At 44.4% G+C, this 17,695-nt stretch overlaps 1 protein-coding gene across 3 annotated transcripts in view; it reads left to right on the top strand.

Moving 5' to 3' along the window:
- Window positions 1-17,544, top strand: part of CRIM1 (cysteine rich transmembrane BMP regulator 1) — a 184,463-nt gene extending 166,919 nt beyond the window's left edge. For all 3 annotated transcript variants that reach the window (XM_077843630.1, XM_077843629.1, XM_077843628.1), the window contains 4 exons: window positions 3,901-4,095; window positions 10,643-10,765; window positions 13,270-13,460; window positions 15,054-17,544. In XM_077843630.1, coding sequence (XP_077699756.1) covers window positions 3,901-4,095; window positions 10,643-10,765; window positions 13,270-13,460; window positions 15,054-15,230 — 686 coding nt within the window. In that variant the 3' untranslated portion in view covers window positions 15,231-17,544. The remainder of the gene's footprint in view (window positions 1-3,900; window positions 4,096-10,642; window positions 10,766-13,269; window positions 13,461-15,053) is intronic.
- The last annotated feature ends 151 nt before the right edge of the window (window positions 17,545-17,695 follow it).

The following is a 17,695-nucleotide window of genomic DNA, read 5'->3' as shown; positions in this document are numbered from 1 at the left end:
ATAGATTACTAGAAGAATTATTGACTCAACGGGATATGAATTCTGTAGAGTCGTAGGAAGGGTACTCCCAGTTTTGCTGGTAACCCCCATGCTCCACTGCTTTCCTACGTAAGCTCCCAGTGACTGAAATTTGTCCTCTTTGACCTTGTTGCACCCCACATTGACTGTCCTACCAGCAGCTTCCTGCTTGTGCTCACACAGAGAGGCCTAAGAGTTGGAGGATTGATCACTGCATTCTGACTAATCTACTGGCCTATCAGGAGGAGTTTGATAAGGCCTGACCTGGGCCCTCACAGACCCACCAGCTATTTCTCAAAGCAGTAAAATGATTCATATGTTGGAATTACCTCTGCATGGCCTCCAACGCGAGAAGGGTTGGCCTTTGTGCATCCTCTTCATCAGCATCCATATCCTGACAGCTGTTTCTCAGAAATCTCTCAAATCTAGCCTTGCCTGTCCATCTCCATCCACTCTGCCCTAACCTAGCCCATGTCACATCCCTGTGAACAGTATCCTCAACGTCATCTGCCCATCTAGTCCTCCATGTTGGCCTGTTCCAGAGTTCTCCTCTTACCAGCAAAGCTGGTAAGGCCCCTCCCCTACTCTATAAGAAGGAACCCGAAGGTGCCCCTCATGGCCTCTCACCATCTGACCCCAACTCCATCTCCAGGGTGGTGCGTGTGTGCACACACACACATACACACACACACCCACAGCCTGACACTCTCACTGCCCTTCCAACGTGACAAGCTGTTGGACACACTGTCTTCTGTGTGTTATACCTCCCCCCTCCAGCTTCCTTGTCTTCTCTCATCCCTGAGAGTAAAACATGAACATCGAGTCCTGAGCAATGCCTCCCCCTGCTCCTCCGCAGGTGGTTTCTTTGCCCTTAGTGCCATGCAGCTCTGTGTTGAAGTCACAGAAGCAGCAGTTACTGTTGTTGTTCTGTGGAGAGGAGTCCAGTCCCCAGGCCTGTCCCACCACATCTCTGCCGTCTGCCGGCTCAGGGTCGCCGTCCTGCCTTCTTCCCCATGGACGAGTAGAGTTTGTATAATCAACGAATGATGTCTTTATAATGTTTAACATATGATTATTCTTAATATCAATGTAATTTTGTATAGATAATTTTAGCCTCATAGATGTGGTAGATTAATTAAATAACTTAAGATGTGTCTTTGCCTAGGTCCTGAGAAAATACAAACCAGTGGTTGGCCTTGACTTGAACCCCTTTTTACGAAGTCCCCATCCTTCCTGAGTTCATGCCTAGAGTTCATTCCCTTGCTCCTTTTCTCTAAGAGGACTGGCAGAGATGTCTTTGGAAGGAAAAGCACAACAGAAAGTGCTGGACGAGATGGGCAAAGAGTTTAACCTTCTCTCTTCTAAAGTCCTTGCATAGTAATCCATTATTCAAATTTTATGCCATGATATTGGACCATCATATGAGCTGTTACAAGGTTTATGTAAAATATAATCAGTGATATTGCTTCATGAAGAGATGTTTCCTTTCATAAAGAATTCTCTGCGTAATAGACTCTAGATTTGATGGCAAATCTAATGTCCTCAATGAAAAGTTGGCTGGAGGTCAGAATATTACTCGAATTGAGTTCATTAAATGATTCTACTGAGCCATTTGACATGTGCATTTGAGATCTCTTAATGAAGTTGCCTCCCCTGAGGATTCCAGGCTAGCAGAAACTTCTATCATGGGTTTGGTTTCAAAGCCTACAGTTCAATTTTTAAGCCTAACCATTTTGCACCAGAAGACTTTCTATGGAACATTCAGAAATAGAACAGAGTATGTTTTTTCATATATAATGAGAAAGCATTTCTGTTTACAGCTAGAACTTCCTGTGATTGCTCAGTATCTCTTGTTGAACCGCAGGCAGCAAGAGAAACTATGAAGAAATGTTGAGAAACAGAGAGATTGTGCGTTCTAACACGATGTAGATTCCTTCCTGCACCTGCTTACAGAACTCCGCAGCGAACTAGACTTAGCTGTGGAAATAGAGCATAGTAGAGGAATAGGAACATTATCAGCACCATTCAGTAAGGCACATTGTGCTTGAGTAATTGTTAAGAAGAGAACGTGGACACCAAATACAGATGAGAACATTTCTGTCAGCACCTCTGGAAAAGCTCAGTGGGAAGCTTTGAGCTGGGTCTACACAGACAGCGGCCTCTAGCCACCTCAGAGCATATGGCTGTGGGTTGGGGTTGCTCGAAGAACATGACGCCTGATGCCCACACGTTTCTCATCACTCCCACAGGCATTGTAGGCTCCATCCTCTGAGTCTGGGCAATAGCACTGTTTCTGGTTAGAGCTTCCCAGATGCCTTCCAGGAAGAACCTGAGCCTCTAATATCACTCCTTTCCTAAGGAACTTTCCTCCCAGATTCCTTTATAGTTTTTTAATTATAAAAAACCTGTGATCTGGGGATCCCTGAGTGGCTCAGCGGTTTAGCGCCTGCCTTTGGCCTGCCTTTAGAGTCCCGGGATTGAGTCCCACATCAGGCTCTCTGCAGGGAGTCTGCTTCCCCCTCTGCCTATGTCTCTGCCTGTGTGTGTGTGTGTCTCATGAATAAATAAATAAAATCTTTGAAAAAAAAACAAACAAACAAACAAACCCTATGATCCATGGAGCTGCCTTTAGAATCTGAGCATAGAATTTCCTCAGGGAGCAGGAGTCATCCAGTTACTGGCCTGTCCAGTGAAGAGGAAGTGCTGCTGCCCATTACCCCAGTGGTAGGCTCCATCTTAGCTGGCCACTGGGACTTCACTCTGAGCCACTGTCCTTGAGCTCTAGGAAGAAGGACTGGCTGTAAAAATGTGACCACTCATAAATAAGCTCAAGTAAACCAGGAGGCAGCACTGAATCCAAGAGAAAAGAACTTTCTAGAAAAAAGTTGGGGGAAGGAGGAAATGAGGATGGCAAGAGACTGGAGACGGAAGAAGAGCAGAGGATTTTAAGTTATAAATTCTTACGCGTAAAAATAACTTCTAAAAATATACTGTTGTCAGGGCACCTAGGTGGCTCAGGTGGTTAAGAGTCTGACTCTTGGTTTCAGCTTAGGTCATGATCTTGTGTCTGAGATCGAGCCCCATGTTGAGCTCCACGCTCAGCACAGTCTGCTTCAGATTCTCTCTCTCCCTCTCTCCTCCCCCAACTCTCTCTCACAGTCTGTCTCTAAAATAAATAAAATCTTAAATATATATATATTTGTCAAAAACCATTGTTTGCTGGAAATATGGTTTGAACTAAAGTGAGGTTGTTCCTAAAATAGAAATGCCTTTGTTGACAAGAGGGAAAATCCATCCAGCATCACTGAAGAATGAAGGAAGTGGTTCTGTCGGCATCTGGGGCGGCACAGGAGACACACTCGTACCCCGTGGCACACCACTGTCCTTCCCTACTCTGAATCGTTTACAAAAAGATGAACTGAAAGTAGGAATTTCGGGAGTCTGCTCTGTAAATATATTCAGCTGGACTTTTTTTATCTCTTTCCACGTAAAACATCTGAACATGCCTCTACCTATTTGTATTTGTGTTTTATTCCTGTAGTATGTTCACCAGCCACCCAATGTGATTGAATTTGTATTTTTTGCAAAGGTGACCCAGTGATGCTTACCCAGTGGGTCCCATTCCCACCTGGGTGCAACAGTCACTGCCCGGTGTTAGTCTCCATGGCCCTAGGTCATGTTCAGGCCACAAGAGGAGAGCCCCGAAGCCTCTCCTGAGCCAAGGAAGCTGGCAGTAGGGAACAGGGGAGACCAAAGTTTCACCACAATCTGGCAATCCTAAATCATCTGTCTGTGCAAAGCTAGACAAAGCTGTCCCAATGTGTTGAGATTCTGTGCTTTATCACATCAAGCGACTCGACCATTTGCTGTTCTTTTCACTAGAAGACACGATTCCGAAGAAGGTGGTGTGCCACTTCAGTGGGAAGGCCTACGCCGACGAGGAGCGCTGGGACATTGACAGCTGCACACACTGCTACTGCCTGCAGGGCCAGACCCTCTGCTCGACCGTCAGCTGCCCCCCTCTGCCCTGTGTCGAGCCCATCAACGTGGAAGGCAGTTGCTGCCCAATGTGTCCAGGTACGTCAGCCGCTGTGGCCGAGCTGTAGTAGTGACGGCACGCGAGAGTGCCGCAGACTCAGAGGCTGCCCCACTGCTTCGTGAGGCCCGAGCAGTGCGTGCGCCCAGCCAAGGGCTTCCCTGAAAGATGGGTTTGGGGGTTGGGGGCTATCTTGAGAGAGTGACGACAACGTGAGTGCCTGTTTATGGTTCCCTGCGAGGATTGCTCTGGTTCTTCGATTTGCATTCTCTAAATGTTGGTGGCAGTGCAGCCTGATAGACGTAACAGGCTCTCGATGGCACTTGCCCTGTCTGGGCAGCACAGGGGTGGCACGGCACCGGGCTAGCCTGGTGAAAATGGCCCAAGGTCGGACACTGCAGGCAGTCACTTAAGAGATGTTACAACGGGAATACGTATCAGAACCAAAGTGGAAGAGCTGCCTTTAAAGGATGCAGCTCAAAAATAAAGTAAAGGTTGCAGCTCTGTTCAGTCTTTGTCCAGTACCTCAGTCCCAGTAGTCCCCAGGCTGTCCCCAGCTGCCCACTCCAGAGCCGTCTGCCCAGCCATGGAGCACCCTCCCGCCCCCCCTCCCCGCACCAGGCCTTCTCCTCCTTTCCATGTCTGTGGCTCATGCCCTAGTCCTCTGCCCCTCATCCCAGCAAGGTGGGCCCGAGCCCGGCAGGGGAGCCTGCAGGCAGCTGTCCAGACCTCCAGCCCTGAACCGACTCCCCAGCAGTCCAGACCGCAGAGCGCACACTCTGGGAGAGTCAGGATCCTTTCCGTCTTCGTCTTGGTATTCGTGTTTCCTTGTTGCACTATGTTAGAGAATCTTATTCCGTGCCGTCTGGTAAGCCAGGGCTCATGCCAGCTGTGCATCCGTACTGTGTGGTTGTTAATGGGATCGTCAGTCAAGCCCCACGAGTTTCATGGTTTGCATTCACTCACCTTTTGTGTAGGTGCTGTGCAGACCAGCCCTAATTGAGCACTTCTGGAAATGTCCGCTTATCCCTGTGAAGGAGGGGATGTTTTGCCAGGTCAGGAGGCTGAACCCTTTTCTGCGCCTTCAGTTGTGTGCTCTTCTTCCTAGTTTCATCCCGTGGGCCTGTGTGAGGTATAGATGGAGGGTCAGAGGTTCACTCTGTGGATGTATCACTCTGTCTACACCTGGGAGAAAATTAAATCCTTGAGTGGGACACCAAGACCAAGGAAGACCTGTATTTCTCCTGGGGGTTAGCATGTCTGCTCCAGAAAACTGTGTCTCACAAGTTCCAGACCCACCTTCCCAGGCAAATGCTTCTGAGGTACAGATGGGGAGACCTGACCTTTTTATTCAACAAAGAGTCATTAGTGCCTGTTGTACGCCAGCACCATTCTAGGCCTGAGGAGACAGCAGAGAAGGAAACGGTGCCCGTCTGCCCAGAGCTGATGTTTTCGTGGGGAGGGACAGGCAGCAAACAAGGAAACGGCAAAGAGCCTCTGGGGTGAGGCGAGGAAAGTGTCCCCAGACAAGCGGCAAAGGAGAAAGCCCAGGTGGTTTTGTTTTACACGGGATGATCTGGCAAGGCCTCACTGTGATCAGATGACATTTATAATGAGACCCCGAAGAATTGAGGACTCACAGGGAAGAGGAGAACCCTCTGGGTACAGACAGGGCAAAGCCCCAGCGTGGGAACACGCTGTGCACGTTCAAGGCCAGCCAGGAGGCCTGTGCGGATGGGCCCAGTGAGCAGGAGAGCGAGGCAGGCAGAGAGGCCACCCTGGGAGGGGAAACCTGCGGTCTCACAGGATCGCAGGATTCTGCTGAGTGGGAGAGAAACTTTGGAGGCAAAGAAAGGAAGCTGTGTGGTGGATGTGGAGGGTGAGAGTGGAAGCAGAGACCCACCGGAGGCTTTCTCGGTAATGCAGGCCGAAGTCGGGAGTGGCCTGGCCCTGGGCAGTGGCTCTAGAGGTGGAGAAGTGCTTGGGTTCAGCAAGCACTTTGTTGTAAACAAAGAATTAGTAGGATTTGAATAGATGTGAGGAGAGAGGAAAGGAGAAGCGTGGATGGCTTCAGTGAGTTCGGGCTACAGCAGAGATTTACGGCTATGGGGTAAAGTCAGTTTGGTTTGAAGCAGTTTTACTTGGGAATCTCCACTAAGTGGAGAGAGGGAGCAGACAGTACGTATGCAAACTGGGGTTCCGGAGAGACTGGGAATGGATCTGTGCACTGGAACTTGTCAGCCACCAATGGTTTTTAAGCCTTGGGATTGACTGAGAGCCCCCCAGGGAGTGAGTGTGATGGAGAAGAGCCGCCAGGACTGAGCCCAGAGACCCTCCAACTTTGGGAGACTGCGGGGGGAGGAGGGAACCAGCAAAGGAAACAGAAGGAGCCACAGTGACATGGAGGAGATGGAGATCTGTGACCGGAAGCCAGGGAGAACTGGGGAGGGATGGGGGAGGTGGATGGGGAGCCGTCAGGCATCCTCACTTGGAGACGTGGAAACTAATCGCTGTGCATTTAGCACTGGCCCAGTCGCCCTGACAAGAGCCATTCTGGCACAGCGGTGGAAGCTAAGTCTAATTAGAGTGGTTTCAAAAGAGAAGGGGTGGGGTGAATCCGCCCTTGCTACGGGGTTCCCAAGTAAGACTTCCGTCGGCGGAGTGGCCTGCGGCTCCCCCGGGATTCAAGCTCGACCTTGCAGGACAGCTGGGCTCTCTCTGTTGGAGTGAAAGGAAGAGTGTAGATGCTTTTTGGGAGTAGGGAGGCTCATCTTTGAGCAGGAGAATGACACGGTCACGTAGTTGCTTGGGGAGGATTAACAGGTGATATGCAGGAGGGACTAACGCAGAAGGAGAGGCCAGGATGACTGTCCCTCACATTGCAGATATCCCAGGTGTGAGACAGCAAGGGCCCAAATCCACATGGTGGTGCTAGGAATAGAGGTAAAGAGGCACTCTCCTTAGTTTGTGAGGTTAAGAAGGTCTGAGAGAGTGCATATATTGCTAACATTATGAAAGATTTCTCCAGTGACTTCTTAGGATTTACTGTGGGATTGAAACTCAATTCCTGTAACTCTCCTTTCTGCCTCTGATGTACTGTTGATGAATCATTTCTCCATCTTTTCTCTAAGCAAACTTTGCAATCAGTCGAGCTTTGCCACCTAACGTTTGATGAAGTGTGTCCTTCCAGGAAGGTGGATTCCTGTCCTGTCCTCTCACTGGCTCACTGTGTGATCTTAGGCAGGTTCTTCACTGGCGTTCCAGGCTTCCATTTCTCATCTAGGTAGTGCATGGCACCTCCCTCTCTGCCCTCGGCACATAGCGACTACCGTTCTGGATAGCTTCACTCTTCACAAAGCATTTTTCCCCCACTGCTGTCTTACGTCAAGGGTATAAAACCTGTGAGCTGGTTAGCCAGTCAATACGTGTCCCATTTTACAGAAGAAACTGAGGCTCCTGAAAGTTTAGTGGATTATCCAAAGTCAGACAGCTGGCAGCCCGTTGGCAGCCTTGGGAGTTCTGGTCCTACACTGACTTCAGGTTCTGTCTCCAAAAAAATGGTACCTCAACTTGTGAGCCCCAAGCATCCTGCCCCCATATTCCAGGAAAGGACATTTTTAAAGAAGGGGGCTCTTACAATTGGCCGGATGCCTCTGAAAGTAAAATATCTCCCCACTAAGTGGTTTTGGGTCCGTCTGAAGTTCAGATCAAATACGACCACAGGAGTAATTCTTAATTGTGACCATGTGTCCTGCCCAGATGGAGTTTCACGTCAGCAATGCCAGCCGCTGTCAAGGGCTCTTAAAGTAAATGCCAGAAGGGCCTGGGTCTAAGCATGGAAGTACAGTAGCTCCCATACTTCTTTTTGTTTGTCTAAGTCGTTTTTTGCTGAAAGACTTCTCTTTTTTTGGCACAACCACTCAGAGACTGTGCCACTTGTGAGTTCACACGAAAGGCAGTGACCCTCTCTCCTGGCACAGGAGCTGCACCAAACTAGAGCTCTGGCTATCTTGTGACAAAGGAGGAGGTATAGGTCGACTTTAGTCGAGACTTTAGTACTGAGTTTCATGGAGAAGACAGTACCGAGGGCGGGCTGGAGCCGCTCAGCGGCGAGGAGCACCTGCCGGCGGGAGAGCACGAGGGCAGGACGGGTCTCGCTCGTGGCCGCCTCCCCAAAACGTTGCCCATGAAGGGCTCAGGAAGTGTTTGTGGATGGGGTGATATAATCAATCACTCTGTAAGGCCTCCCCCCTCATCTAGGGCAGACCCTCTGCCTTTTCCAGTTGCCTGCCAGAGCCTTTCCAAGCGCCTGCAAGAGCAGGACTTGACCCCTGCACCCCATGCATCTACGCATGTGCAGATGGGAGGCACGAGGATTTCAAGACTGCTGCTCTGCTGCTGTCACCCAGGAAAACCCTGAGGTGAAGAAGAACCGATCCCAGCTCTGGGGGCCTCCAGGAAGGGGCTTTGGCTGCTTAGCTGTTGATGCTCCCAGGTCCAGTGGAATAGATCTCATTGGCCTTTTCTGCTGAGCTCCCTGACGCCAGTGGTAGGTTGGCCCCTGTTGTGATGGGGAAGGTTCAATGCTGCGTGCTGGACCCTCAGGGGGAGGCGCTCAGGGCTGCTGTGGCATGGAAGGAGGTCACCTACATATCAAGGTCACTTCTCTTTCCGAACTCTTCTGAGAAATTCCTATCACGTAATCAGGGTTTCTCAGTGGGTGAACTAAACACCATGCCTACACACCCACCCCGATCACCCACCGTAGGCCTACAGAACCAGGCCCTGTGAGAATCAACACATTTTATAAGGTCTTTAGGTGATTCAGATAGGACAGGAAGGTTTGAGAGTCACTGGTTGCACCAGGCCCCTGCTTCTGTAAATAATATTGTCAGTAAATTCTCTTTTTAATTCTGGAATTTTCAGGTATCCTTTTGAAACTGTGTCTAGCCCTTGCCATGTCTGAGGTGCCAATCCTGCACACTCAGAAATCCCAGTATAACTTTTGACTCTCCAAAAACTTAACTACCATGTAGTAGCCTACTATTAACCAGAAGCCTTACCGGTATCATAAACAGCTGATTAACACATACGTTGTATATGTGTCATATACTATATTCTTAAAACAGAGTAAGCTAGAGAAAAGAGAATATTAAGAAAATCATTAAGAAAATACAATACCATGCTGATAAAAGACCACATCTGAGTAGACCCAGACAGTTCAAACCCAAGTTGTTGAAGGGTCAGCTGTATTTAAGTAAGAAAGCAGAAGACTCAGGGATGAAGGCCAAAATAACTTTATCCTCGGGGACACCAGAAGACCCAGGCTGTGGCATCACGGAACTGGATCTGAATCCCATCCCTGCCAGTCCCTGGATTCGTCACCATGGGTACTTCACTTAACCTCTCTTTCTTCCCTGGCAGGTACTCCGTTAACACACAGTGGAAGCAGAGCAGATACTCTGTTCCCTCTCATTTTCCCCTTCTCTCTAATTCATCTTGTGGTTCACTTCTTGAAAGGCAGGGGACTGTGGGGTAGGCAGCAATCACTGTGAGCAGAGAGAATTATTAGTTGTCTTAACTCCTATAACTCGTACTTTATGTATCTTATTTTGGACTAAATTAGGCCACTAGTGAATACTTAGTATTACCAATGTTGAGTAACCTTATGAAAGTTAGTTAATAACATGCCAGAAACTGGCCAAAAATAGATATATGATTGATGCAGACTTTTGTGTCACCTTTTGAAAATAGGGGTTCTCAAGAATTATTTCTCTAAAAAGGTTATTAGCTGGATGAAAGAATATATAAATATATTTGCTAGGAACCAGGGAAAACTCTGAACTTTTTTCACTGGTCCATTTTAGAACTTAGCTTTAAAAAGAAAAGAAAAAAAAAACCCTGATATTTGGGATAAAGAGTATTATTCTTCTTAGTCTTGTTTCATGTTGTAGTATCTTACTGATGAGAGTGCCTACATGATCAAGTTAGATAATGGAAATCTGTTTACTGAAGATCATGTTCCAGTCCACATGGTTCCAGTGGTAACCAAGTTGCCATTTAGTACTTGAGCCAGGCCGCATCGCATCGTGGGGGGTCTGCGTACAGTCTCTTCCCATTTAGGGGAGGGACTGGAGGGAAATTGGCTAAGAAATGCATAAAGAGCACAAGATGCTTTTACTTTTTCACTTCCTATGACATGTTTTATACAAATGATTCAACACTCATGGAGGAAAGAAAAGCCGTTATTAAGGTATAGTATTTAGCTGATGGAAAGCAAAAGAAATCTTTCCATTCTAACCAGTCCCTATCAGCTTGCACAGAACTACAGGACCAACATGAAAAAGAGCTTCTGACCCTGGTGGAGGAGAAAACTTTCTCTCCCTCTTTTACATAAGACATGTTTCCCACACTTGCAAAGGTAGTGGCTCTCTAGCAGTAATGATGTAAATGCAGAAACTGGATCTTTTCATGTCCCAGGACATATTGTACTGAATTGAATGCACCATCCATTTGGATTGAGGAAACAAAAGTCCACAATAAGTAGCTCCTCCATCAGCTCTTATGAAAAATGTGCCTTTCTTTTAGAAATGTATGTCCCAGAACCAACCAATATACCCATTGAGAAAACAAATCACCGTGGCGACATCGACCTGGAGGTTCCCTTGTGGCCTACACCAAGTGAAAATGACATCATCCATCTTCCCAGAGGTAAGCGCCAAAGTCAATTGAGATCTCTGTAGTCTTACATATGATCTATTTTTTAAATTTTTCTTTAATGTCCTTTAGATATCTTTTTAAATGGCAGGCCCAAGTAATTCAAGTAACCACTCCAGGGAAGACCTCCCTGGCTATAACACAGTTAACCCAGAATGATAAAATAAGTCTGCAGGTAACTGGATAAAATGCCTCTTTCTGGCCCCAAAAGCTCAGAGACTAAGTGATGATGGAAAGAAATATGTTCCTTATCCTAAAAGCTTGGTATCTGGAACTTCTAAGCCAGCTCTCGTATTTGTATGTATGTAAGGAAAGTAATAAATTATTCAGTCCCTGTGGATTCTGGGCTAAGCATTTATGCATTAGGTTACCCTCTGCTTCCAGGTTGTTTTCTCTCCATGAGAGTTCAATTTATTACATGTGTTGATTTTTCCACTCATCAGATTTATTCCATGCTTCCCCCCCACCCCCCAGCTCTGTCCTTTCAGTTGTGTATAATAAGCATGTTTATTCTGTCTCTCAGTAGTTAAGTGATAAAGCAAGGCAGGGTTCCTGGCAATATTGCCTCCTCTATAAAAGCAGACCTCTTAATCAAGAGGTCTTAGCCATGACTCAGTACTGCCTCCTGTCTACTCAAAGGACATTCTCAAAATCACTACTATACACATATTATTTCTTTTGGGAGAAGCAATATTCATTGCTTGAGAGACTAAGGGTCTGTTGTTACTCTAGATATTCTGAATCTTTAGATCAAGCCATTTAACCAGAGAGCCAGATTCCTGGACCCAGAGTTTTGGCTACTAGTGTAATTGCTGTGACTGAATTGTGCTTTGTTATTACGTTTGCATTCATCCAATCAGTAAATATTAGTGCCTACTCCGTGCCACACACTGTTCTAGATGCTGGGCTTTAGTCATAAGAACAGCCTTATTTACTGCAATACATTAAGGACCTGTGCATTATGTAGTATCTGTTACAAAGTTGCTGAGGAGAAATTTCCTCATGTGTCAGTAGCAGAAAAATTTATATTCTCCTAAGTAAGATTATTTTTAATTAAAGTTTATACTTCTCCTAAGTAAGATTATTTTTAAAGTTGAAGACATTGTGAATCTTGATGATACTTGTTTCCGTTTTTGCTTTAGTTGCTGGGAAGCACAAAGCTAAATTTTATGGCCTTTTTGCATCAGAACAGAACTTAAGGACTGAATTTTGTAAATAGACTTCAGTTGAAGCTTCCTTTTCCTTTCACTAAGATTTTCCTTAATTTACTTTTAAATTTCTTTGTAATGACATGATACTCCTGAAATCATTTGCAATATCATTTGGAGTGTGATAAGAAAAGTTCATTCCTTTATCCATTGTGTATTTAAAACCTGAATTCATCAATAGGATGTTATTTTGACCTTTCGCATTTGTCTTGATGCTGTTAAATATTAAAATATGAAATATATTAAAATGAAAATATGAAATTATATGAAAATTAAACTTCCTATAAAGTATTACCATCTACAATGGATGGAATGACCAGGAAGTTTCTCCTTCCTGTGCCCCCAACCCTCCACACACAGAAAAAGCCTATTATTAAAAAATCTGATTTTAAAACCATAGACAGTCTTAATATCACAAAGCTGTGTTACTATGAGCTGAGTTTCCAGAACAATTTAAGAGCAACTCTTTTTGATTATGTAATCCCTCCATCTTTCACTAACCTGGTTTTTGATACATTTAGACAACCTGACCACATGGTTTATTTAAAAGAAAAGTAAGGAAACTTCCAGGAGGTGCTCCTGATTGTTACAGAGTTAACCCTGCAATCTCTGCAACACTCCTGGCAAGAATGATGATTTAAAGGAACAGAAAGACCTTCGTTCTTAAATGTTGTCCCCTGTGCAGTATATTAACTAAGGCAGGAAAATTAATAGGTCTAGTGAGTTTGCAACAAGTTTATGAAGAGGGAAGCATTTTTGCTTAGAGCTCAGGAAACCAGAATATCAGCCAAAAGGCCAAACTCTCGATTCCGGCTTCATTTTTACTATTACACTAGTGATTAGTCTTCACTGTCACTCGGGTTAGTCTAAGAGGATACTTTGTCCTCTTCTCCTGTTTGCTGGTAAGCAGGGAGCTAAGCTAATGTTCCTGCTTCAGAATCTTAAAGACCATATAGGTTAATGTTAATACTTTCAGCAATCTAGTTTTAGTCACTTTATAAAGTCTCATAACGATTTTGTTTTCTGGGCTAGCTAGAACCACCTTCATCCTGCCCAGTTGCTGACCTTCTCTCACCCTAATTTTTCCTGTCTCACATCCGTCCCTAAGAGCTCTGCACTCTCGTAAGAGGGCTTTTTGGATCATTACACTTGAATCATGGTTAGCCTGAAAACATTAGGAAGAAATGAAAAAATGAAACCAAGTTCTTGAGCTCTATTTGCAGCGTAACTAAAATAATCCTTAAAAATTCTTGTTTAGGTAATAAGTGCTTATAACTGTTTTCCTCCTAGACATGGGTCACCTCCAGGTAGATTACAGAGATAACAACAGGCTGCATTCAGGCGAAGATTCTTCACTGGACTCCATTGCCTCGGTTGTGGTTCCCATCATCATCGGCCTCTCGATTATAATAGCATTCCTGTTCATCAATCAGAAGAAACAGTGGATACCACTGCTTTGCTGGTATCGAACACCAACTAAGGTATAGTCTTGAAAAAGTTTGTGCCTTGTGTGACTAAACGAGGAAGGCTTGTGCTTGTGTGCTTCTATTCCCTTAAATTGCTTGATGTCTTTTTTATTAGCCAGTGAAAATTCTGCTTTGGTCGTCTTGGCCTCAAATTGCATAGCAAGCTGTAGCCATCCCAATACATATTACTTGCCTGGGGCTGGAGCAGTCACTGGATGAGTTAGCCATCATCCATTGGTTAATGAATCCTGACCTCACCACACATCTAATTTCAAGTTTTCAAAAAAAGAAATACTTCTGGACTGATTGCTAATATTAGAAATTAAAACTCAGTGACCTACCAGCTTAGAATTGGGAAAGAAATCCTAAAGAGAGGGTGGCCACACTTGGGCAAGAGCAACAAGACAGCTAGAGTGTCATGAGTATATACGAAACTCCAAAGGACAGGGAGACGTATCTAGGGCAAGCACACTAGTGAAAGGCAGCAAAAGATCCTGAAGAGACTGTAAAATAGTAGTAGACCAGGCAGAGAGAGGCACATTTCATATTGAGAAAGAAGGAATATGTATTTGTTGTCAAATCAGCCTGTCCTAAAAGCCAAGAAAATTCATTTTTTATTAAAGGGAAAAGTTATGATTGTCTCTAGCCCTAAGCCCACTTTTTACATTTAGTTTTTTTCTTAAAAAAAAAAAATCCTATACCCTTAAGAATTGAAAACAGCTTGAATAATTATTTTAATCCAATTTCTCATCTAGATAACTCATCCATATAAAATTACTGTCAGGTGCTTTATCCTGCCTCTGCTTTTCTTTCAAGAACTACACTTTAGGCACCACCTCTGCTGGACACGTGCAGGGTCAGGACACGGGGCTGAGCAAGACACAGTCCTCGCTGTGCAGAGCTGGGAAAAGGGACCAGCTCATGATGTGCGTAGAGTAGCTGGATACAGACTGGGGCTGGCCTAGCTTGTGATGCTTTTATACAGCGAGTGATTTAAGATTGCCCATTTCTCTTATTTCTCTTAAATCTACCTATCTGGTGACTCCCACTCCTCCTCCCACCCTTTTGGGGGCTAGACTGCACCTTAAGGATTTGAACATAGTTCTGTGGCTTCACTCAACTCTTTTCTCAGTCCCTTCATCCACCCCATTTGACAGTATTGGCATTTCACTTTTATTTTTTTTATTTTTTTTAAAGTTTTTTTATTTATTTATGATAGTCACACACACAGAGAGAGAGAGAGAGAGAGAGAGAGGCGCAGAGACATAGGCAGAGGGAGAAGCAGGCTCCATGCACCGGGAGCCCGATGTGGGATTTGATCCCAGGTCTCCAGGATCGCGCCCTGGGCCAAAGGCAGGCGCTAAACCGCTGCGCCACCCAGGGATCCCGGCATTTCACTTTTAAACACAGCTTGTCGGGCAGGATCCCTTACAAAACTACTGGTGGTGCTAGAACGAAGTGGAAACACCACGTCCAGCACCGCCCCAACCCCCACCCCTGTCAGTGTCCTGTAAAGCTCTTACCTCACTGGAGTCAGGACCACATTTGTTAATTTGGGATACGTAAAATAGCTCATTCTTTGTGGTTTTTCCTCCTCTCATTAAATAGCCTTCTTCCTTAAATAATCAGCTGGTGTCTGTGGACTGCAAGAAAGGAAGCAGAGTCCCAGTGGACAGTTCACAGAGAATGCTAAGAATTGCTGAACCAGATGCAAGATTCAGTGGCTTCTACAGCATGCAAAAACAGAACCACCTACAGGCAGATAATTTCTACCAGACAGTGTGAAGAAAGGCGACGTGGATGAGGTTTCAAAAGACAGAAAAACAACTAAATCTGCTTTTAAAAGTAAACTAGAATTTGTGCACTTGCTTAGTGGATCGTTTTGGATTGTGACTTGATGTACAGCGCTAAGAACTTACCGGGATGGGCTCTGTCGACGGCAGTGTGCAGAACAAGCATTCCCACTTTCCTCAAGATAACTGACCAAGTGTTTTCATAGAACCAAAGTTTTTAAAGTTGCTAAGATATATTTGCTTGTAATATAGCTGTAGAGATATTTGGGGGTGGGGACAGTGAGTTTGGGGAGACGGGTTGGGAGGGTGGTGTTGGGAAGGCAAATTGGTCAGCTGGGCTCGGGGAGAAATCCAGTAAAATAAAAGCAGTTGAGTGGCCCAGAGGATAATATTTTCCTGTTGCTCTGAAGACTGCACGGGTTGCTTCAAAGCTCAGGCCTGAATGAGCGGGAAGCGGAGGCCTTGCGATCCAGCGGCCATAGCCACCTTAGGACTGCCAGACGAGCACGCCAGAACCTGTTGCTAGCCATCCCCGGTCTAAAGCCACGAGTTCCTTTTCTATCCGGTCACGCTGCGGTGGGCGGTGAGCAAGCAGGAGAAATGTGATGCGGCATTTCCCTGCCGCGGGTTATTAAGGATATATACAGTTAGACTTTTTGCTGCTTTGTTTTCTTCCAAGCCAATCAGCCAGTTCCTAGTAGAGTCAGCAAGTGAACAAGACCTAAGTCATTTCTTGATGCGAGCACTGGAGCTTTTCTTACCACAGCGTGGCAGGAAGGAGGGAGAGGGTGAAGGACACCAGGTATTTCCAGGGGCTGTACTTCATTGTTTGTCGTGGCTTTGTTCCCTTGTTGGTTGTTTATAGTTTTTGTTGAAGCTCTAGCTTAAGAAGAAACTTTTTTTAAAAAGGACTGTTTGGGGATTTTTTTTTCCTTATTATATACTGATTCTACAAAATAGAAACTACTTCATTTTAATTGTATATTATTCAAGCACCTTTGTTGAAGCTCAAAAAAAAAGTATGCCTCCTTAAAACTTTAGCAATTATAGGAATATTTATGTAACTATCTTATGCTTCAAAAAAACAAAAGTATTTGTGTGCGTGTGTATATAATATATATATGCATATATATTTATACACATACAATTTATGTTTTCCTGTTGAATGTATTTTTATGAGATTTTAACCAGAACAAAGACAAACAGGCATTCCATATCAATGCTTTTGATCACTTACAAATTTTTAATAACACAAAATTTCATTCTACCTGCAGTTTAATTGGGAAGAAAGTTGTGTTTGTTGAGTGTGTGTGAGTGTGAGTGTGTGTATGCACACGCCTTATGCAGTCAGCATCACACCTGCTTATGGAGAAGGTATTCCTTTATTAAAATCTTCTTCCTTGTTTGGATAGGCTTTCTGTTGGTTTTCAATTTGTTCACTGGCCAGAAACAATGACGGCAGTTTCTCTGCATCACTCATCAGCTCCTGGATTTTTTTTTTTTTTTTTCAAACAACTGTTTGAAACAACTACTGGAATATTGTCCATAATAAGCTGGAAGTTTGTTGTAGTTTGCCTCAGATATAACTGGCTGTATACTATAGTGTTAACTTTTCAAACAGCTCTTAGCACTTTTATACTAATTACCCATTTGTGCATTGATTTTTCTTTTTCAAATGCTTGTTGTGAAAGACACAGATACCCAGGATGCTTAATGTGAAAGGAAAATGTGTTCTGTTTTGTAGAGGAACTTTCAAGTATTGTTGTAAATACTTGGGACAGAGGTTGCTGAACTTTAAAAAAAATTAATTTATTATTATAATGACCTAATTTATTAATCTGAAGATGAACCATTTTTTTTTGTCTTAGAATATCAAAAAGAAAAGAAAAAGGTGTTCTAGCTGTTTGCATCAAAGAAAAAAGATTTATTATCAAGGGGCAATATTTTTATCTATTTCCAAAATAAATTTGTTAATGATACTATGTTACCAAAATAGATCTACATCAACCTGATTAGTATAAAATTTTGTTGACAATGAATCCATTCCTGGCATAAAAAAATATATATAGATCAAAAAAAAAGTTGTAAATGCTTGCTTTTTGTTTTTTCAATCATGGCCATATTATGAAAATACTAACAGGATATAGGACGAGGTGTAAATTTTTTTATTATTATTTTAAAGATATGATTTATCCTGAGTGCTGTATCTATTACTCTTTACTTTGGTTCCTGTTGTGCTCTTGTAAAAGAAAAAATATAATTTCCTGAAGAATAAAATAGATCTATGGCACTTGGAGTGCACTGTAGTTCTACAGTTTGTTTTGTTTTCTTCGAAAAACAAAGCCATAAGGGAATTATTTGCAGCTGGGTTCTTGGCAACAAATAAACACTTTGAATCTCAATTTCAAAAAGGACTGCTCGTCCTTTTGCGTGAAAGTCGTGAGTCTGATGACCGTC

Source organism: Canis aureus, chromosome 12 (assembly GCF_053574225.1).
Source record: "Canis aureus isolate CA01 chromosome 12, VMU_Caureus_v.1.0, whole genome shotgun sequence".
In the NCBI taxonomy this organism is placed as follows: Eukaryota; Metazoa; Chordata; class Mammalia; order Carnivora; family Canidae; genus Canis; species Canis aureus.
The sequence above is the reverse complement of the archived record's forward strand: the minus strand, read 5'-3'. Positions and strand labels throughout refer to the sequence as shown.